This window comes from Marmota monax, unplaced genomic scaffold, assembly GCF_021218885.2.
Source record: "Marmota monax isolate L192 unplaced genomic scaffold, Marmota_monax_Labrador192_F-V1.1 WCK01_AAM20220418_F8-fsc00164, whole genome shotgun sequence".
NCBI lineage: Eukaryota > Metazoa > Chordata > Mammalia > Rodentia > Sciuridae > Marmota > Marmota monax.
Genome location: NW_026693313.1, coordinates 3429454 through 3452088, shown reverse-complemented (window position 1 = coordinate 3452088; position 22635 = coordinate 3429454). Strand labels below are relative to the sequence as shown.

General features: G+C 55.3%; 1 protein-coding gene across 4 annotated transcripts in view; it reads right to left on the bottom strand.

The window, feature by feature from the left end:
- Synj2 (synaptojanin 2) overlaps positions 1 to 22635 on the bottom strand; it is an 89825-nt gene that overhangs the window by 41780 nt on the left and 25410 nt on the right. For all 4 annotated transcript variants that reach the window (XM_058583197.1, XM_058583196.1, XM_058583195.1 and 1 more), the window contains exons 3-5: positions 13793 to 14063; positions 10530 to 10755; positions 4033 to 4116 (exon numbers count right to left, since the gene is read on the bottom strand). In XM_058583197.1, the coding sequence (XP_058439180.1) occupies positions 4033 to 4116; positions 10530 to 10755; positions 13793 to 14063 (581 nt within the window). The remainder of the gene's footprint in view (positions 1 to 4032; positions 4117 to 10529; positions 10756 to 13792; positions 14064 to 22635) is intronic.

The following is a 22635-nucleotide window of genomic DNA, read 5'->3' as shown; positions in this document are numbered from 1 at the left end:
GCCTGAGGGCAGGGTTCACCTGCAGCTTCTCCCACCTGGGGTCCTTCCCTCAGTCCCCTCTCCAGACTGAGCTACAGAGACTTCTGGCTAACCACAGCCCCCTGCTGACCCTCAGTGCAGCAGCCTGGGTTGCACAGTGGTGGGGGGGCTCCCACCGCCACGCAGCCCTTCCCAGCTCTGACGTCCCACCGGTGGGCTGAGTGATAGCAGTGCTAACAGACCAGCCTTCGGTCACTGTTCCCTGCACCCCACCCAAGAACACTGGCTTATCTGCATACCCAGAGGGCCCCACGCTGACCCACTGCAGTGCCCTCGGGGGCTTCAGAAAGCAGGCTGTCTCCACGCCACACAGCCAGCTGATCCATGTGGCTTTGGCCTGAGGGTCAGGAGGCTTAAGGCTCCCAGGCGATTCTTCAGCTTATTACTTCATTTTTAAAGAAATTTATTTTGGTGCTGGGGATGGAACTCAGGGTCTCACCGAGCGACACTCCAGGCCCCAGGTGATCCTAATGTATAGCACAGTTGGGCCCCACCCTGGGGGAGTTCCAACATATACAGTGGCTTAACCTGGTTCCTGCCCTCCTCTCCCATCCCACCTCTCGCCTAGGAGCCCAAGCATTGAACTCAGGCTGCTCCCTGGGTACGCCGCCATGACCCTGAGGTTACAAACACACACCTGCTATTCCCTTTGCCAGGGTTGCCTCCCCCACCTAAGAGGTCCCTCCCACCCCACCCCAGTCAGTCCAGACACGCATCCAGAAGGATGCCTTCGGGGCTCCCGGGCAGCTGCACCCCAGCCCCAGCCCCTCAACCTGGGCCGCCTGCCCCTCCCCAGAGCAGCCCAGGGGATCTCAGCCTTCTCTCATAGCTGTATTTACAGAACACTGTCATGTCCCTGCCCCAAGGCAGAGGCTCTGATCTTGATGCCACCTGTACCTGCAAGATGCTGTCCCAAGTCCCCAGGATGATCAACAGCTCAGCCAGGGGTAGCTGACTTCCTGTCAGAGAGACAGCCCAGGAAACGGTCTCTGTGCTGTGTCTCAGACACAGAACCGCACTTCTCTCTCCGCAGCCCGTCCCAGATGTTATCATGTCTTTCTATTATTAATACAGCCACCATTTTGAGCGTACTTGGTGCAGATCCTGTGTTAAATTCTAATATGTATTATGAACTTCGATCCTTTCTGTAACCCTGAGGTTGGTATTACTAACCCCATTTACAGAAGATTAAACTAAGGTTTCACAAACATAAGAACTTCTCAAAAGTATATGGTACTAAGTGGGGTGGCAGAATTCGAACCAGAACCCAACTCTGTATAACTTCAAAGTGGGGGGAGCGATGAATTTTTAAGGTAAAATTTCACTTATAAACTGTACAACCTGTTTACATTATAAAGACAAAACTGTTAAAGGTACAGAGAGAGACTCGAGAGCCAGCGTGTGTTCTGAAGGCCTCACGCCTGTGAATACACGCACAAATCATCACCCACAGGCCCCTCTGTCCTCCCCACCCTGGCAGGGATGGCGTTCCCAGAGTGGCCCTCAGGAAGGTACTGGTTTGCAACTTGGAATGCAGAGCTCTCTACCCCCAAGTCCTTGAATGTTTCATCCTAAGTAATGAAAGAAGGGGAAAAGCTCAAAACGGAGGAAAATAGCCAGAACAGACCCGGAAGCCCGCTTTGATGTCCAGCCTGGGTGACCACAGTCCACCATGGAAGGCTGCCCTCCTGGTGCCCTCTGAAGATGGCTGCATCTCTCTTCAATGGCGGATGATACTTCAGAGGATAAGCACAGGCCTGGGGCCCAAAGGTCAACAAATCCCTAATAAGATTAACGAGCACTAAAGACTTTAGAACTGCGTTTGAAGACACCACGGAGGCGTCAGTGGAGCTCAAGTTGTTAGCAATCTAAGAGGGACGGAGCCGCCAGAAAGCTGAGCGCCCAAGTCCCTCGGCCCGGCTCACATCAGACTGAGGCACTTGGTCCACGACGGGGTCAGGTGGCACCTGCAGCATCACCACCATGGTCAAGCTGGAGACCAAAACCAAAGAAGGGACGGACAGGCCTGGTTTTGTTTTTCAGACGAGGGAAACCAGAAAACTCCAAGAGTCCTAGAAATGGAACCAAAGATGGCCAAGGAGTTGGAAGGCCTTGGAGGAGACAACATGGCAGAGGGACGACCACGAGGCTCCCCCTCCAGACTTCAGGTGAGCCATGGGAGGAAGAGTCAGGCCTTCTCCTGTCCCTGAACACCCTGTGGAGACAGGCAGACAGACAGAGGCACAGTCCAAGGAGGAAGTCACAATCAATCAGAGCCATCCCCAGGTAGAGCCCAGAGCACGGCCTCCTGGAGAAGGACCCTCGAGTTTGGCGTGAGGGCAAGACAGATAATTCCAAAGGGTCCTTCCAAAATTCTAAGACTGTCACGACAGTCCCCTCCATTTGGGGATTTCTTACAAACTGCCCATGAAATATAACATGGTCTCCTGATTCCTTTCTGTACTACACTCATGAGATCTATGATTGTCATCCTCTTAAAAACAGAACAAGATGTTTCCAAAGGAAAACTCCAAATTTAAAGACAATCAAGCCTCAATCAGCTGTGATAGGAACGGCCTGGGTACCCCTTCAACGGCCCAGGCTGGGAACTCTGTAGAGACAGAAAGGAGAACAGGAGCGGCCCAGGCCTGAGGCAGAGCTGGGAAGACAGACACGAGGTTTTCTAGCAGCGATGGGAACGTTCTAAAATTAGATTGTGGCGCTCGTTACACAACCCTGTAAATACACTGCCAAGTCGTGTGTTTTAAACGGGTGGAGTTGACAGTGAGGAAGTTGTATCTCACTAAAGCCATTTCCAAAAACCAGACTGCTTTGGAAGTGCTCTGGGGGAATTGTCCTTGTTACAATCCAGCTCCGGTGCATTTGCCTATGTTACCTCTCAAGGCCACCAGCCGTACCCCTGCATCTGGGTTGTCTAGCTAAAGACATTGTCCATAAAACCTTCCCCCCACAGAACCCAGAGACCAAATGAGATGCTCAACTATCTGCCTCACTCTCAGAGTTGACATGGCAGTTAGCCGACATGCCAGCACCATCAAGGCAGCAACTTGGGGACAAGAGGCTCACCTACCAGCAGCACTGGGCCAAGTCCAGGCTGGGCTAAAAAGCTGAACTCAAGACCAGGGAGTCTGAGCCCTACTGTGTCAAACACCCCTAACGACCTGGCACACAGCACCTGGAGCCTCTTCAGCCGCTGCTGGTTGCGGACCCAAACGCAGTCACACGAGAGCCCTCGGTAAGAAGAGCGGGAGACGACAAAGGCCCCAGGAGACGGGCTTTCCGAAGGCTCCCATGTTCCTTCAGGGCAGGGGAGAAGATGGGGTCAGTGTGAGGAATCTCCAGCCGGCTCTGCCCTGACCTGTCTGCTGAGGGAGCAGCCCAGCGTCCATTGACAAGTGTGCTCTTGGACAGAGTCCGCAGCCCTTGAACTCTTCCCAGGACACAGAGGCCAAATCCTTCTGGCACTGACCAACACCCTGCTTTGGATGCTCCAGGGTATTTTTAGCAACCACAAGAAAGCTCTGTGCAATCTGCACGTGGCACGCAGGCACCATGAGTGCCAGACACACGACACCACCACAAAGGGCCCCCTGACCCTCTAAGGCCTCTATAGAGCTGCTGCTCTCAAAAGTCATTCTCAGCACACCAAACTTAGGGTCCCATCTAAGGCCACCCTCCCAGGCACGCTCCGTGGCACCCCCAGCAGGGTCCACGCTCTGCATCCGGATCAACAGCAAACACCATGCATGTTTGTAGATCCAGAAATTGCAAAACAGCACATACATGCCACACACCACACACACACACACACACACACACACACACAGAGCTCACCTCAGTACAGATGGGCTGAGGAAAGACCAGAAACTACAGCACAAGAGAGAAACATTTAAAGAAACACACCACAGTTATCAAAGGGAAGGGCTGAGAAACTGTAACAGAAGTGGACATGTTTTTGTTTATATTACCTACCTGGAGCCCTGGCTGCTCCCAAAACAGTGGAACCGAGCCTCTGATCTGGACAAAGGACGACACTCCATCATCCATGTAAATCGTCTGCAGCAGAAGGAAACAGAGGGAAAGGTATTCTTCAATGAAACCAAATGTCCTGGGCCAGTAACAGGATCTGGTGCCTGCGACCCGACACCAGCCACAAAGGGCAGACAGTGGACTGCGGCGCCCTCTGCTCTCTCACCCAGCATGGTGATCCACAGGGCACACCAGTTGCTGGCCAGCATCAGAGGAGGGGTCTGGAGAGGGCTGGAGGTCCCCCAGACCTGGTGGGAATTCACCCTTCTAGGATGCAAACTTACCCACATCCCTAAAAAGCCCAGCACCTACCCACCTCTATGTAGGAATAGAAGCAGATGTGCCTGGGGTTTAACTAAGACCTTCCTCGGAGCCTCTATTTTTACCTGTCCAATAGCTAAAGAGCGAGAGCTACTGGGAAAGGATTAAATGAAATAAAATGAACAAGCAATACAGCCAAAGGACCTAATTGACTGCACCTGTCAGTCTAGTGCTTCACAATGTAAGGCAAGACTGGACTTGAACTTGCACCTGGCCCTGTGCCACCAAGTTCTTGGAATACACTACTCCATCAGCAAAAGCAACACGGTGTCCATGAGCTTCCAGAGTATAGCCCCTGCATAGAAGCAAATGCCACTCAGGCTTTAAAAAAATGTCACCCCCAGCCCTGTTATTCAGCATGTGCCTGCGGGCCTCCAGAGTTACTGGAGCACAAGGAGTCTGAAGGACAAAAGGTACAGTCCTGAGCACCCAGGGGAAGGCTGCTGTGGTTATCAGATGCCTGGCCTTTATCTGTGCAACCCTACCCTGGCCTGGCGAGGCCAGCCTGGGCGCCGCTGAGAGTCCTTTCCATTGCTAACCAGCCTGCTCCCTTACAGGGTAGCTTTCCACGCAGGTTAGAGCTCGCTCAGATCACACATGCATTAGTAATTCCGCAGGGGAGAGCGTGACATGAGACCCGCAGTCCCCTGGACCACAGGAATGACACGAGCCGGGTATCTAGGCCGCGAGCTGTAATTCTAGCCTTCATCTCAGAAGAAGCGAAGCACTGGGTTCAGAATGTGCTGTCTGCTGTGACCCTCCAGGATTCTAAGAAAAACAGGACAGAATAGCAGGCTGTTCAAATGACCGCAGCCCTGAATGCTACCTTGAGATTAAGGACATCAACTGACCAGCACTGGGAGCCACACAGGTTCAGATTCCTCAGAGAGAAACCAGCTGGGCCACTTTCTAAAATGGACCGTTAACAAGCCCAGAATCTGACTGAGCGAAGGGACTCTCCTCCTTCACTCTGATGACCACGTGCCAGGAGTGCTGGGTCCTCCCGAGCTGCACTTGCCCAGAACCAGCTTCTGAACACCGGCAGGAAGGTCGTGTCGTCTGCTCCTTCCTCCCTGGGAGAACCATCCATGTCTGTCCCCGCACTGCCCGGGTCCACACCTGGCCCCCAGCACCAGTGATGCTCCATGGCACTTGCATTCAGTGGAGAAGAGGGAGTCCAAGGACAGACAGGGCTGGAGGGAGACCAGGAGGAGCCCCAGGCCCCGGAAGGCAAACAGACGGCGGGAACCCCAGGGCCATGGGAGGCCAGCAGGAGTGTGGCTCCTGGGCTGGGGAGCCGAGAGGGCACCCTGAGCTGACAGTGTCAGAGGTGGTGGGAGCAGAAAACAAAGGGCCATTTAAAAAATGGTTTGGAAAACAGGAGAATATGCAACTCTGTAACCAGTTTCATCTGGAAGGCTCCTGCTAGACTCCTATCCAACGCCTGCCCCTGCCCTCTGGGAGCACACCCAGTGGTACCCACCCCCACATCACTTGCTGCACTTATCTTCCATAGTCAAATGTCTTTTTTTTTTTTTTGACAGAATGGGGGACTTTTGGGGTTGTTTTTCTGCACAGTGAGTCACGGGTGTAGCGTCCACCGCATGACTCATGGCAGAGCTGAAAGGCTCAGGACTTCCGCCCAAGGAGCCCGAGATGCCACTCACACGAGCACACAGCATGTGTGCGCACACCACACAAGTATACACACAACACACACACACAGAACATGTGTGCACGCCCAGCCAGCCCAGGAGGAGGAAGACTGCTAAAGATAAAAGTAGAGCGGGGCCAAGGCCCGGCTTGGGCCTCCAGAGCATGAATTCTGGAAAGCCAATTTGCCTCCCCAGAGTCTCCACCAAGCCCCTGGCTCTTTGTGTGGTCCCCTGATTGTTCACAGTGGTACCTCCAGGGCCCACTGCAGCGCCTCCACTTCCCTAGAGGATGGCTCAGGTCTGAAGACTCCAGACCCCAGCAGGATCCCTGGCCAGCAGAGGTCTGTGGCAACACCCCCAGGGCTATACTGCCCCCACAAGCCCCCTTCCCCCTGGGGCAAGGTGACCAGATGCAAAGTCTGCCACTTATTTCAGATGTAGAGGAAGAAGCCAGCCACCTGCTGAATGCTTTGGAAAATGCCTCAGAGCCCTGCAAGCTGCTCTTTCACCATGAGCAAGGCCATGGGACACCTACTTGAGAAGGCTCTGCCCTTAACACCACCCACCTGGGGGCTCATGGTCCTGCTCCACAGACTCGAGGGAGTAGACCCACCTGGCTCCCATCAGACCATCTCGGTCCTGAATGGGCAAACCGCTACCAGGCCACAAGGCAGGTTCCTCTGTGCTTACACGCAGCCCACCCTTTGCAGGGCTGGCTGCTCCCTGAACTCAGCAAAGACAGCAGGCCGGGCTACACCCCCTCCCACCCAGCTCCCATCTCCTGATGCATTAGAAGTACCTTCAGCAGCAGGTGGCCAGACAAAAGCAGCTGAGCGGAGGCTGGGAAGCACCCTGGGAGGGTGGCAGCGCCTTGGTCTTGTTCCTGATGCATCCCATGTCCCCACATGCCTAGGAGGGGAGCCCTGAGCCCAGGTGGCTCACTACCAGACTCTGCCCAAGGGCCCAGGGTTTGTTTCCACGTTGCTTTGAGGACAACCTGGACACAGCTCTGAGTGACATGGCCCTCCCCAGAGGGTCACCCTCTTCCCCAGCATCATAGTGGCCAGAATGCATGGGGTGTCTGAAGGCCTGAGCCAGCCTGGGCTCTTCCTTCCCAGAGGGTCCATCTGGGCAGCTGGAAATGCACACACCCAACAAAAAACAAAACAAGGCACAACCCTCATGTCTGGTTCCAAGTCTGGTGAAAACGAAGTCACCTCGGGGTGAAGTTATACCTCTCGGTGGGTGAGGGCTGGCGCCTGCAGCTGCCCACATCTCTGGGTGGACAGCAGGTGGTGGAGCCCAGCTGCACCACCATGATTGCTGCCCCTGGGAGCAAGGTCTGGTGGGGACTTTATGGAGGCACCAGCACTGTCGGACCCAAAGGAGGTCAAGGGATGAAAAGCACCAGGGCTTATGGGAGCCAGGGAAGCCCTCCCCCAGCCCCAAGCAGGAAGGCAATTTAAATAGCAACTTGCTTGCTAGGGTGCGTCCCCTCTGAAACGCAGGTGAAACTGATGGCCATTATGAAACATTAAGGGTGGGACCACTGGGATCTTGAAGAGGTGATTGGGCTCTGCCCTTGGCAAGGAGGGGGTTGTCTGAGAGTGGTTTGCTCATAGCCAGCTTGGCTAGTGCTCCCGTGTGACACCCTGCACCCTGAGACTGCCAGCAAGGCCATCGTCAGATGTGGCCCCTCAACCTTGGACTGTGAGTCAAAATAAGCCTCTTCATAATTTACCCAGGCTGTGGTGCTGCATTAATAACAACACAAAGCAGGGGGCTGGAGGAGCCTGCTGGTCCTATCTCTAAGGCCCCACATGGAAGACTCAGGAGACATGGCGTAAGGTGCCTGCTCCTGAACCCTAGCAAGTAAAGTGGGACAGCAAGAGCCACATCTAAGTCACTGGGCACATTGCAGGAAATAACCAGAGCAAAGCCCCCAACAGAGTCTAGGGCCAAGTCTGCTAGTCTCCAGAAGGAGAAAGGGGAGATTACAGGAGGTTTTCCTAAGGCTAAATGCATCATGTCTAAAGCACAGCCCCCTCACGGGTCAGAGGTGGGTCAGATGTGTTAGACTTCTAGCCCTCAACACTTCAAATCACGACCTCGTTGCAAACAAGGCCTTTGTAGGTGCAATTAGTTAACTGAGGCCATCTTGGAGGAGGGCGAGCCCTGGATCAATATGACTGTCCTCCTTATAAAGAGCGGAAAACAGGGAGAAGGGGTTGAAAGGGGTGATGTGGCCACAAGCCTGGTTACACCTGGGGTGACCAGAAGGGAGAAGAGGTGAGAAAGAATCCTTCCCTAGGGGCTTTGCTAAGAACATGGCCTTTCCTGACACCTTGATGTCACACTCCAGCCTCCAGAACTGTGAGACAACAAATGCCCGTTGTTTCAAGCCATCCTGTGGGGGTGGGGGTGGGGGTTCATTGCAGCATCCCCAGGAAACTCATGGTGTCCAGTGTGAAAATGTCCTGTCTGGGGCTGGGGTTGTGGCTCGGTGGTAGAGCAATCACCTAGCATGTGTGAGGTCCTGGGTTCGATCAATCCTCAGCACCACATAAAGATAAATAAATAAATGTATTTTGTCCATCTACAACTAAAAATATTTTTTTTAAAAAATAAAATGCCCTGTCTTCTAGGAAAGGGTAGAGGCGTAGAGGGCAGCTGTCTCCCTAATGAAGCGCTGGGTCAGATGCAGCAGATGAGACCAGTTTGTTTTATTTTTTAAACTGGTTTAAATCCAAAAACCTTGGGAACACCAACACCTGGACCAGATAAGGGCTTGGGTGCCCCAGGGCGAGACAGAGAATGTGGTGGAGATGGGGCTCAGGAACTCCCTCGGGGAACCCCAAGGTGATCTCTGGAATCTGGTGTGTCACCAAGTTCAAGGTCTCTGTCATGTTGATCTTGTACAAATGTGCTGCACAGCTTTGGTCCCCTCTTCCCAGCACAGAACCCAGCAGATGATACATACTAAAGATCCGCTGAGGGAACTCAGGGGCCTGAAGGGCAACAACCTGGACCCAAACGAGGACAAGGTGCTAGTGAAGGTGGAGTGAGAGATGAAGTCATTTGCATCAAGCAGACAGGAGCAAGGAAAATGGCCTCCAGTGGGGGGCATATACCCTCTCTGACTCATTTTTTACCAGATAATTATGGAGCAGCCTGGTCAACACTCAGAGGAGCAAGCTCCGTGGACAGCCACAGGCAAGACAGCGCACCTGCTCCTGTGCCAAGGTCCCTCCTGTGGACACCGGACTCCAGAAGGAGCCTCTCCTTGCTGCACCTTTGATGTGCAACAGCTGGCTCCTGCAAATGGTGACCCACACCAATTTTCGTCATCTTTGAACCCCGGATCATGCACAAGCTCACACGTAGTGGAGACAGGTGTGCAAATCTGTGCTGAATAAATTGACTCAAGTCCTCCCAAGAAGCCTCCCCCAGCAGCAGAGAAGGAGGACACAAAGCTACACCTGTGCTCCTCCCGCAGGTGTGCAGTGCGCCACCCCCCGCAGTGTCAAAACAGTGCCCTCCTGGGGCCTCCTTTCTTAGAGTTGATCCCCATTATCCTATAAGATGGCACTGTCCTACAGGGAGAAAGCTAGAGCAAAAACAAGTTGTAAGACAGCATCTCTGAGAATGAGAACAGAAGTTAGGGAACGAGGAATTTCACAGATGGTTCTGTTCGCGGGAGCTGAAAGCCCCTGCCACTCAGCACACAGACTCCCCAACTGCCAGGTGCAAGTGCACGCTTCTAGGTGGAGTCAGCTCATTTAGAATAATAATCAGAGGGCTGGGGATATAGCTCAGTTGGTAGAGTGCTTGCCTCACATGCACAAAGTCCTGGGTTCAATCCCCAGCACCACAAAAAAAAAAAAAAAAGAAAAACAATCAGTCCACCATCTTTTTGAGATGGACACCATTACCCTAAGTACTGTATGAAGACACAATTGGTGTGAATATACTTTGTATACAACCAGAGATATGAGAAAGTGTGCTCTATGTGTGTAATATAAATTGTAATGCATTCTGCTGTCGTATATAACAAATTAGAATAAAAACTAATAAAAAAAGAATAACAATCAGTTGCTTCTCTTCCTCCTCTTGTACTGATCTACTTTTTTTCCTACAAAGTTTTTTCAACCCCTATTGGCTCATCTGTCAGCTGCTCCCTGAATAAACTGGCCACAGCAAACATTCCCAATTGCTTTTAGTTAAAAACACCCGAGGTAAGCAACATTTCCCCAGCAGGAGATGTGAACCAAGAGGAAGAGACAGACCATGCAAACCAGAGGCCACATTTTCATGCAGAGTTCCAATGTCACAGATACAGAGAGAAGTCATGATCAGAACCAGCTCAACTGCATCAGGGCTGCTTGTGTCCCCAGGAGAAACATGTTTGCATGAGCTGTGTGACTCTGAACCACCTGGTGTCACGGGTGGGCCCCTGGCACTGACCTGCTCTGTCTCCACGAAGTTGGACACGTGGCCATCGTCGTTCACGCCTCGAGTGTGGAAGCGAGCGCCGGCACGCTCACAGCTGATGCGGGAGATGAGGCAGGCCTTGGCCTGCTTGTGTGACGCGTACACTGTGCGGATGGCCACCACCCCACAGATGACCTTCAGGAGCCAGTCACAGCAGCTCACCTGGTGCTGCCTCAGGGGCACGTGCAATAGTTGGTTCCTGCAAAACACAGCCCCACACCAATTCTGGTCACCCGGCAGCCTCCAGCAAGCATGGCACCCAAAGCAGGTGTGGTGACACACCCATGGGGCCTGGCTTCCAGCTCAGGAGGAGGCGGTGTGCTCTGTGCCCATGTGAACTGGGGGTGTACAGACCCAGGGAGCTCATGTGCCTCAGACCGACCCCAGACGGAGGCCCACTGTGTCACACACAGGAGAAAGAAGCAAGAAGACCTCTCCCAAAGGGACCACTGCGTGGACAGTGTCAGCAAAGGGCAGCAGAGCTGGGTGTGAGCCAGTCGGGCACCATGCAGGGACTTCACAGGGGCCTCAGGGTCAATCGCGGCCACCACATGTTTTGAATAGAAGCCCATCAGCAAAGAATTTAATCACACGTTTGGATTAAATCATAATTATGGTAACGACAAGTGATAAAAATAGTCATGAATTCATGCACACTGATCTAGATGTTATACACACAGGCACAGGAACTACCGTGGGCATATGAAGTAAAAAATGGTGAAAATAAAACTTCACAAGGTTCTCCCCACACTGGGAGGATTCTTCTGGGCTCTGGAGTCCAAGGTGGTAAAGCCAGGCGCGTGCTCTGGGATGGGCTAAGGCACCACAGCCTTGAAATGACCCCACGCGAGAGGTGTTGTCAGAAACCCCTTTTACAGATAAAGAAACTGACACACAAGAAGTGAAGCACTTGCCCGCGGTCACGGGGTCACGGAGCAGTGGGTGGCCGGGGGTTCCTACAGCCCCTCTTGGGGAAGACCCCGCACCTACATACGGACACACGCCCTCCCCTCCCCTGGCCACCTGGCTCCCCTACACCCAGGAGACCTGGCAGTGCCGTTCGGGGAGGCCTGTCCCCAGGGGACTCCCTCTGACGGGTCTGGAGTAAATCGAGGTCACAATACCCTACTTGTTTAAAAAAGGCAACCTGATTCCTGCCCTGGAGCCTTCCTCAAAACAGTGCAGCTGTTCTCACTGTTGGAAATCCGTGCTGTGAGCTGTGGCGGATCTCGGGAAGCTTCTGGAAGGCCCCTCCTCGAAGGGCCCACTTCCTCAACTGTGACCATGGTCACTTTCACCTGCAGGGAGCGTGGCCTGCTTCTGCCCCCATTGAGCTCCTCTGCGTGAAAACCAGTGACCACAGAGTGTGACTGTACGGAAAGAGGCCTCCCTCTTCTGAGTCACTTGCTAAATTTCAGATGATAAACCACTGTGGCGGCAGAAGCAGGCTCTAGATTTCAGAGCCAGCTAGTCACGGGGGCAGGGGAGGAGGCTCTTGGCAAATGCATGACTTGGAATAATCTGTTTCTAGAGATGCCGCCTGGCCCTCTGGGGAGGGGAGCTCAAATCCAGGAGGAGGAGGGCCACCTCTGTAAGGGAAACAGCTCTGTGCCTCCTGCCAGGACGTAACTGTGGGGAAGCAAAGCTTCAGAGGCTGCACCATAGCAAGGCAGGGAGAGGTAACAGGCCTGTGGTCACTCTGCCAGTGACTCAGTACGAGCAGTTTGTGGGCCCCTCCCTCAGCTCCCATACCAGGTCCCAGAGTGGGCACCAGCGGCACCAGGCGCCCTGCACAGTTGCCTCCTCCTCACCAACTGCAGATCTAGTATGAGTCCACTTCAAAAAGGGGCACCCCGGGAACCTCCCCTCCCCAAGACCTCTCTCTGCTCAACTTCACCTGTCTCCTCTTTATCTGAGTGGTGTTGTGACCCTCATATCTCCAGCCCCCGAGCTGGCGTTTAAATAAGTGCTAGGGCAAGACAACCCAGAGTTCTCCTACGGGCTCCAAGGAGTCCTGCCTCTGCTCCTGACAGCCTTCAAAGCCTCATCATGCACAGCCTGCAGCTCGGCTGCCTAAGGGACACATGCTGTCCCTGCAAAATGGAGCCAACCACTCACAGCAACGCTGATCCCTGAGCCCGCTGCTGGGCCTGTGTCTGCAGACCACGGTGGGCGGCTGGCTGGAAACGTGGGAGGAATCTCGGACCCAGTGCAGACCTGTGCACCAGAATCTGCATCTTAACAAGACCGGCAGGAGATTCACAAGTGCTTGAAGTGTGAGCCCCACAGCAGAGAAGCAAAACTCCACTCTCGCAGAGAATCAAGCAACATGTGGGGCAGGCGCAGTGGGAGGACACAGGGACACAGCGAAGGCCCTTTTCTCAACAGAAGGCAAGAATTCATGAGTGGGGAGCCAAGGCTCCAGGGAAAGACCTCTGATGGCCCTGTGTGGGCAAAGGGGAAGGCCCAGGGAGAGGGAACGGCCTCATCAGCCCTGTCCCAGGGCTGGGAAAACCAGTGCAGCCCCATGGGGGGTGCTGGGACCCCCACACTTCACACAGACCAGCTCCTGGGAACAGACGCTGCAGCACAACCCCCACCCACCTGTGCTCTGCCCTGCCTCTCACCCATCTCAGGGAAGCTCAGGGAAGAGCATCAGCAAGGGCCCAAGCCCTACGCAATCACTGCCCCTTGGCTTCTCTGCAGGACGTGGCGGGGTTGTGACCCCGGGGTCAGGAGGCTTAACTGTGCACAGAGTCGATGCCAAATAATCCCCCCGACAGAAACCCAGCCCACCCTGCTTGGTCACATCCCTGCAAGGCTCCTTGGGCAAGATGCTCAGTTTCCCTGTTGGCCAGAGCTGGTTTAGCTTTGTGATGACCAGTTTGGGGTCTAGAGCCAGAATGCCTGGGTTCAAATCCTGGCTCTGCCACACACCAGGTGTGTGAAGTTTAGCAAATCCCCCCTGCCCACTTGTTCACGCCTCAGTCTCCCTCTCTGTAAATGGGGTCACAGACCCTTCTTCAGAGAGCATGAGGATTCTGAGTTAGTATCTACACAGGGCCACCTGAACCCATTCCCCAAGCATGCCGGGCAGGCGGGATTCAGTTTACTTTGCTCCTCACTGGGCAGAGTGGGCACGGATCTCAACCCTCAGCCTCCAGAAGTGACCCCAAAATCCTGGGGCTGGTGCAAGGTGGGCTCAAGGACTCAGGGGCCAGGCAGAGTCCCCTCACCAGAAGAAGGAGCTCCCCCACTCAGAACTGTCGTCACCCTGCTTCTGCGCCCGCACAGTCAGGTCAAAGCGGGAGCCATCGTTGGGCCAGGCGAAGTAGAACACCCCCGAGCTGAGGATCTTCCTCAAGGCCAGCAGCCGGTCCTCCTCCTTGGCCTCCTCCTGGAGAGGGTAAAAATCCGTGGCCGTGATTTTGAAGATTTCTGCATCTGGAATTCTGCCCACCGACGTGCAGCCTGTCACCAACACCAGGAAGCTCAGGGAAGCGCCACCTGGAAGGGAAGTCAGGCAGGAGAGCTGAAGGGCTCATCGAGTACTCACCGTCCCAGGGCGCTCCTAGAGCTGTCCCCAAGCCTGCGCATCCCTGCCCAGCAGCACAGTGAACCTGGCAGTGAGCGCCTTGGAGACGTGGAGGCCCTGCTTGAACAGACCCTCCGGGTGGTTCTGTACCTAGAGCCTTCCAGACCCCAGTCCTCCGCCATGTCTGACCTGCAGTCCTCCAAGCTCCTCCCCACACCCCTGGCCACTGCCTCGACTTGGACCTAGCCTGTCAGTCCCGCGCAGCTGTCTCAGCCCTGTCCGATGGCAGACACGAGCCCCCCCATGGCTCCCACTGTCCGCCAGGACTGACATGGAAGCCCTTCCTGAGGTGCTCTTGTTCTGCCCCTGCCCCCTCCTGTCCTGCCCCACAGGTGGGTGGACACACCCAGGCCTGCTGCTCTCAAACGTGCACACCTGATCCACCCTGTGCTTTGCCCAGACGTCTCACGGCCGCCCACCCAGCAAGACCGCCCTCCCCCTCAGCTCCCAGCCCCTCTGCCCCCCAGCAGGGCTCAATCTCAGCACAGGCCTCCCACGTGCTTCTGCCCCCTGCCCCCACCAGGCTGACTCCTCCTCCATCTCCAGGAAGTCCACTGGGCCCCCCAAGACAGGGTAGGGTCCCTCCATAGGCCAGCAGCTCCCTGTCAGCACTAGGCACACAGAGCTGATGGCCTGGTCCTGCCTGAGTGTCTCAGCCGAGGGGTTCCTCTGGGTAGGGCTCTGTGGCACTGGTGACTCCCAGCACACAGGTGCCTGGCGAACACTCCTAAGAGATTCCTGTCCTGCCTCCCACACCACGCGCCCTCTTGGGGCCAGCCACTGTTCTATGCCCCCACCCCTCAGCTGCTTCCCTACATCCTGTGCAAATCGGGGATGGGTGGCAATGCTGTGCCCCAGGGACAGTGGAACACTGCCCCCATCAAAGGACAGAGCCCAGGAGACAACCTTTGGCCCAGAGGACCCTTCCCACCCCCCTGAGCTCTCAGGAATCCCTACCAGCAAGACCTCTTCCCCATGGCCAGTGGCCACTGTCTAGAAGATGGACCCTGATGTCTGCAGCTCACGGCATGGGAACCATGCTGGCCCCAACAGTGTTCCCTGGTGAGCAGGTCCTGGTGCACCACAGGGGTAGGGCACCCACAGGCAGGTCACCGGCCCCTCTGACTGCTCCCACTCCCACCACCAGCAATCCACTGAGGAACATCCAGAGCACCGGGGACGTTATTCTGTGGACAGTGACGGGCGGGTGTGGGGTGCTGTGAGTGTCTGTGTGTCTCAACAGGACAGGGGGCATTTAGGTGGGACTGACATCCTCAGGTCTCAGCCCTAAAGACGCAGTCCCACAGCTCGGCTGCAGAGTCTCCTGACCTGGCCAAGGAAGCCTCTGTGGTCTAGCTGAGGAGTGGCTCAGGAAGAGGCATGGAAAATTCTGCCTTCCATCCCACCCTCCGAGACAGGAAGTGGATTTCTAGCCCACGCCCTCGGCAGCCTCTGCGTGGGGGCTGAGTCCCTGGCACGAGTCCCAGGCTGCTGCGGAGGCAGCCAGCAGCTCCTGGCAGGCCGGTGGCCTGGGGGAGGCTCGGGGGGGGGGGGGCTCTTAAGAAGAATGCCACTGGAGAATTCGGCTCCTGAGTCCTGGGTGAGGGGCTCGAGGGGAACAGGTGGGTGAGAGCCACCGCTGATGAACAGTTAATACTTAGGACAGCACCAACAAGCACCAAGCACCAAGCACTAGTTCTTCCTGCACACTGACTTGATCTCTCGACAACCCAGCAGGGGTACATCATCACAGAGAGGGAAATGGAGACACAGGGAAGTTAAGTGACCTATCCACGTGACAGGGTTCCAAACCACTTTCTGGCTGCACCTCCGGGGCAAGTTGCTCCAGCCCAGCCTGGCTCCAGAGCGGAGTCCCTTCCCTCTCTGCAGGTATCAGCACCAATCTTCCTCCCAATGCTCTTTCAGGGCCACCATCACCATTTCACACACGAGTGACTGTCCCCAGAGCTGCTGGAATGCAGCCCAAATACACTGGTCTAGATAGGAACCTAGATGCAAAGGTATGGTCAGCTTAGACCCAGGTGCTGTCTGGCCCTGGAGTCCAGTGGTATCTGTGGCTATACTCTTGGAGAAAGTGTGGCCACCAGCGGGCCCCCTGTAAACTGCCTGTGTCACCCTGATGTCCCCATACTGAAATACAAGGTGGTGGGATGAGGCCGTGACACCTCTGGGAGATGTCACAGCAGCAGAGTCCTCTACAAGGGTCAGTGCCCTCATTGAGGAGCTCCAAGGAGCTCCCTGGCCCCACCCACCTGATGACACCGAAATGGCGCCATCTTGAACCAGCTCCTCACCACAGACTCCACACCTTGACCCTGGGCTTGAGCCTCCACAGCTCGGCTCCCTCTAGGGACCTTGGCCCTGGAGGCCTGACAAGCTGACAGCACAAGTCACCTTCTGTGTAGCATGGAGATCCCAGTGTAGTCTGCATATTGACAGGGACAATGACAAAAGCCCCACGGCCCTCTTGAGCAGTGTCCTGTGGAATCCGGAGACTGGATACCTGTCGCCATCTATTATTTAAGGAACACGCGGACAAGCTCTTCCCGAACAGGTGGAATTTCGAGCCACATTTCCATCCCGCCCCGTGGAGTTTCAGCCTACCACAGCACAGCTGCGCTTCTCTGTTTTCTTTCTTTTTTGTGCTTCTGTGTTTCCGTGGGTCACACCATCGCACCATGCAGTGCCGCAGTCTGGCTGGGCACAATCAGGAGCCACTTGTCAAGTGAACCACACACGCCAAACAAAACAGCCTCTCAGGAAAAACCCTCAGAGCCTCAACTGCCACCACCGGCTTTCCACAAGCCTCTCTCTCCCACACAAGCTTCTCTCCACCTCCCACAATCCTCCTGCTCTTGAGGCCGATTGGCTGGGTCACGTGGGCGGAGCCAAAAAAGTCCCCCAATGAGCAGCTCCGTGGTCTGAAAGGGCAGGGAAACAGCCCAATGAGCATCACCGCAGAGGAGCCAATCAGCTAGATACTGCTAGGGCCGCTGTGAGCCAATCATCAGCCGGCAGCTGGAAGTTTGCTGGGGCCCCTTCGGCTGTGGCTCTCAACAATGCAGGATTCTGTTCCTACACTCAGTGTTTGGAAGAGCGTTTTCTGGCTCATCATTGGGGTTACGTTTAGTGCCCAACTGGTTCAACAACGTAAACAGTACAGAGTCAATAAAACATTTGGTCAAATAATTATGTAACAAAAAAGTAAAACCGTGTTAGGAAGGCATCTCAATGCCACGGGCACACATTATTTCTTAATGCAACAAAAGCAGATTCTGCACCACTTCTAATTCTGCTTTTCTCTTTGTAGCTGTAAACATGATGCACATTTGTTTGTGTTCATAGATGGGAACAGAAAGAACCTCATTATAGAAGTGCCACTCAATTCAGAGTCCTCCGAAGTCAGGACTAAAAAACAACATGACAGGGTCCTATCACAAAATGACCACCACTGCTGTCAGCTGTCAGCCACAGCCCCCAAGTCCTCCTTCACTGCTGTGGGGAGCCGTCCCGTGGCCATCCCCCGACTTGCAAGTCAAGCTTTACCTCAACACTGCTGACAGTGAAGTTCTCCACTTCTGTGTGGCATCCCAGAGTTCGTCCCTCTGGGCCAGCACCCAGGAAGGTGCCTTTCCCCCTACCATGAAGGAAAGATGACTGTGGGGGGGTGCGGGCAGTGAGGACACGAGACCTGCCCTCCGCGTGGGCACATTCTTGCACAAAGCAGTTACAGGGAAGAGTCAAGGATCTGGGAATTGTCTTGCTCAGAGTCCCTGCGTCTGCGCACCTTGGACGGTGTGTGTGGCTGCGCAGGGACCCAGACCTGGGCCTCTGGGCCTCTCCAGAAGGCTCCCTCCCTTCCAGGAGGCTCCACCCGGCACACGTGGCTTCCTCTGTCTTCCACTGTCCTTCCATATATATATATAAATAAATGTGTATATATATATATATATATATATATATATATATATATATATATATATACGATTATTTATTTATTATATTTTGAACCCAGGGCCGCTTAACCCCTGAGCCACATCCCCAGCCCTTTTTATTCCTTATTTGAAGACAGGGTCTTGCTAAGTTGCTTAGGGCCTTGCTAAGTTGCTGAGGCTGGCTGTGAACTCACGATCTTCCTGCCTCCGACTCCCAAGCCACTGGGATGACAGTGGCATGTGCCACTGCGCCCAGCTGTCCTTCCCAATCTTGTTTGAAAGCCCTTGTCTGTGCTCCATGTATCACAGATTTTAAGGAAATGTCTGGGTTCAAGCCCAGCACAGATGGGAGGCAATGCCCCTCCCACCTGTCCGTGCAGCATTGGCCAGTGACCCCCACAGAGGTGTCCCTGGAGGCCAGCAAGACCTGTGGGATTGACCCGCCTCTGGTGTGAGGCCCCTCCTCAGGGTCACCCTGGCCCAGGATCTGGGCGGTGCTTTTGTGAGACAGGGTCAATTTTCTGACAACCCAGAAGCACACTAAGCCTGAGGAGGTCGCGGAAGTGTCAGCGGAGGCTGAGACAGTGGCTTACAGCAGCAAGGGTCTTGTAGCAAGGGAGGACTCAAACTCTGGGCTCTGCCCTCCAGGGCCCTGTGGGGCCAGTCTCCTGCCCTGTCCGGGCCTCAGGAAGGGTGCACCAGGTGGCCTCCGGGTCCCTTCCAGGCTGAACACTCCAGTCCCTTGGCTTGGGCCAAAGAAAGACCACACAGGAGCCAGCGTGAGGCGAGGGAAAGATGAGAGTGGGCGACGGGCCAGAAAGGGATGGGGACATCCGCCCACAGGAGGGCAGAGGCTCGTGTGTGCCTACGGCCTGCAGCAGCGGAGCTGGAGGGGTGGGGGCAACGACCTCTCCATGTCACTTGTGGGGGCAAAGGATCTGGTGGGAAGACACCACGAGTCCTGGAGAGACGGGGTGGCCGCAGCACAGCAGGGCGCGTGCCAGGGCCACCCAACTGCAACCTGCATGATGGGTGGCAAGCTGCACGTCACATAGGTGTTACCACAATAAGAGCTTAAAATAACCCAGCTGGGGGCCCTGGTGCCCGCCAGTCATCCCGCGGCTGAGCGAGGAGGATCTCAAGTTCAAGGCCAGCCTCCAAATAAAAAATAAAAAGGACTATGGATGTAGCTCAGTGGTGAAGCACCCTGGGTTTAATCCCCAGTACCAAAAAACCCCGAAACCACAACATCAGCTTAGAGACGCCCTCCCCCAACAGGACTGCCTTCAAAACCAGCTCTAAGTTCGAAACTGGCCAATTTCCCAGACCTTGCAGTACCAGGGTCTGTGTGTCAACGTGTCAACCACTGGTGGCCACCTGTCACCAGACCACGGGATAAAGATGGGGCCTGTGCAGACATATGTCCTGCTATCTGGATAGCCCTAGCCTCCTGGACCCCCTTGGTGGCCTTCCTCACGCAGGCCCAGACTGAGTTCCCTGGCCACATCCATACCAACCCCTCCCCTGTCCTCTGCCTCCCCAGGCCACACACACTGGGGCCTCTGAGGACTTGGACGTCCAGGCTCTCTCCACCAGTGCGAGGACCTTCGCCCAGATGGGGCCTGAGCTGCGCTGATCTAACGGCTCAGGGTCCTAAGGTCTCCAGCCCCTCCCCCCTTGCCTCTGAGGAGTGCAAAGGGGCACCCACAGCACTTTGCAGGAGCCGTGTCCCCTGGCCAGTGGCTCATGTTTCCACCTCTATGGGGGGAGCCTGAAGTCGGCCATGGCCAGCGCAGTCACGACAGAGGTTGGCAAACCCTGCCCTCCAGAGTGCTCCCCTGCCATGGACGTAATACTGAAATAAATCATTCTAAGTCACAAAGGCCGTCCATTTCAGAACGCTGCAAAACCCGAATCTCAAAAGACCAAAGGCCCAAACTTCCCTCTCCTGAGAAGCTTCAGTCTGAAGTGACTAGACTTGGAAATCAGTTGTCAGCAGCCTGCAGGTGACAACCCAAGGAGTCCTCCCCTCCAGACCTCCTAGAGACCGAGGAAGGAAACAGCAGAGCTTTCCAGGACGCAGCGGGGACACAGGCTTCTCAGGACAGCCACTGTCCCAGGCCCCTTCACAAACTTCTATGGCCAGCCTTAATGTTTAAAGAACATCCCAAAGTTTTCAAGACTTCCATGTTCATCCCCTCATGAAGAGCTCTTAAGAACTGTGTAGGATAGAGAGGAGTCTCTCTGGTTTTACAGATGGGGAAACAGCCCTAGGGAAATTAAATGAATGCAGAAAGCCAGTTGTAAAGCTGGACCTGGAAGGCAGGAGGGCTGTCTGGTGGAGAATTCATAGGGCTGTTATGTACAGATTCACAGGTTGTGCACTGCACAGTCCAGGAGACACAATTCATTACAGACTGGGATTTGAACAGAGCCCCTTGAACTGTGAAATAGGAAGATCTTGAGGGCTTGGGTTAAAGAGGAATCAAATCCCTAAAATCGCTGGGATAAATTCTTCGTTCTGCTGTACTTAATTTCTATGCTTTGTAGTCTATATATCCGGTAGCCTAACACCCCGGCTAATCATGAGACAGCTCTTTTTGCTGGCATTTCAGGGAGGAAGACTCTTTCTTTTGTTCAGAAGACCTCAGCCTCAGGGTCCACAGGGAAGCCCCATGTCATCTCGGTGGTCACCAAAAGCTGGACTTTCACTCCATGAGGCCCTACGCACTCCATGGGTGAAGGGAACATCAAGGCCAAGCCAGACCCCAGTCCAGCCACAGCGGGTTCCCTCCAGCCTTCACGGCGCAGGGGGCTTCTCAGGGGTCCCAAGAACACTCTGCAGTGTGCAGAAAGCGGGCCAAAGGATCCTGGCCTTCCCACAGCCTCTCGTCTTCACCACTCACAGGCAGCTGGAGGAGCCAAGCACGGGGCGGGGCTCAGGGCTGGCAGCCGGTGGCCTGGGGACTCGGAGATGAGGCAGGGAGTGCCTGGGGGGAGCGCAAGGCCAGCCTGGCCACAATGGGGGCCCTGTCTCAGACAAAGAAATGGGGCTGGGATCTGATGGCCTCACCCAGGTGGGCATGCGCAGCTGGGCTGATCCGCCCTGGCTGGCCTACAGGCTGTGTCCACTCACTCCTGGGGACACCAGCTGGGGAAGGGACAAGGGCCTGGCCGGCAGCTGGGAGCCCGTCACCTCCCTCTACACTCCACACCGCAGAAGTCCCTGCGGCAGCCCCTGGGGACCCACAGACGCCCTGGCTGGCTCTGAGGGGACTTTTTTGGGACTGGAGCTGCCACCCTTCTCCTTTGGACCAATTTCTGACAGTGGACCTAGACCACAGGGAAGGAAAACTGGCCATTCCCTGGAGGGAAAGGCTCTATGCTTCCTGTCCTCCCTGGATGTCCTGCCACCATTCCTTCCAGAAATGCAGATAGCTTGGTGGTGGGGACACCCCTGGTGCCACAAGGCCGGAGTTTAAAACCCAGGCCAGGGGTTGAGGATGGTGTGAACTTGAGCCAGTCACCCCACTTCCCTGAGTGCGAGTCCAAGTTAGATGCAAAAGGAATCATTCATGGAAAAAAAAAAGGGGGGGTGCCAACTGCCAGATGACGGTGAGCTATCCTGGACACCTAGAAGTGACCCTGAGAAGAAAGGTGTCTTGACTAGATAAGGACAGGTTTCCAGAGCTTCCCTTTCTGCATGTGCAGAGTGGGAGGGTAACGAGGCCGGCCTCCTCGGCCCAGGGCAGGAAAGCACCCGTCAGGGTCTGTAGTCCCCCCAGCACCACTGTGGAGGGCAAGGGCCTCGTCACTGCAGAGAGAAACACCCGCCCGAGCCCTCGGAGGCTGCGGGCTCTCATGCAGAAGGCTGGAGGCAGCTGGAGGAGGCTGCAGCCCAGTGAGCTGCTCCCTCTAGGTAGGTGGCTCAACCTTCTGCGCCTGTTTCCTTCCCTGTCCACGGGGACAGAGACACGTCCTCACACCGGCTTATCTTCAGGACTGCCTGGGTGAACCGTGGCTGACCCCTGGCACAAAGCAGCCCTTACCAAGTGCAGTTTGTCACGTGACTCCTGACTGCTTCCTCGGGGGCTCCTATTTGAAAATGACGATGTGATCCTCACAGCGCAGAGAGGAACACCCCACGGCAGGAAGAAGCCAGAAAAGGGTGGGGGGGGAACAGGCACCCTGTTTTCAGCTTTAGAAGCCCTGGGTCTCTAACGACAGAGGCTGTGCGTGATGCAGACAAGTTTCACATACCGGTTCCAAAACAGCCGAGGCCCGAGGCTGGACAAGCCATGGCCATTCTCATTTCTGCCAAGTAGGAGGCTTGGCCCAGAGGCTGCTGGAATGTCCACGGCCGGGTCGCTGATGACCCAGGGTGGGAAGGACACAAAGTGCATGGGCCAGAGGGAGGAGGAAGGAAAGGGGGGCTGCAGACTCCCAGGGGCCCCAGGCCGCAGGCTGCAGGAGACACAGAAGGGCTCAGCCCTGAGTCTCACCCAAGCAAGGGTGCCCACTACCGCCC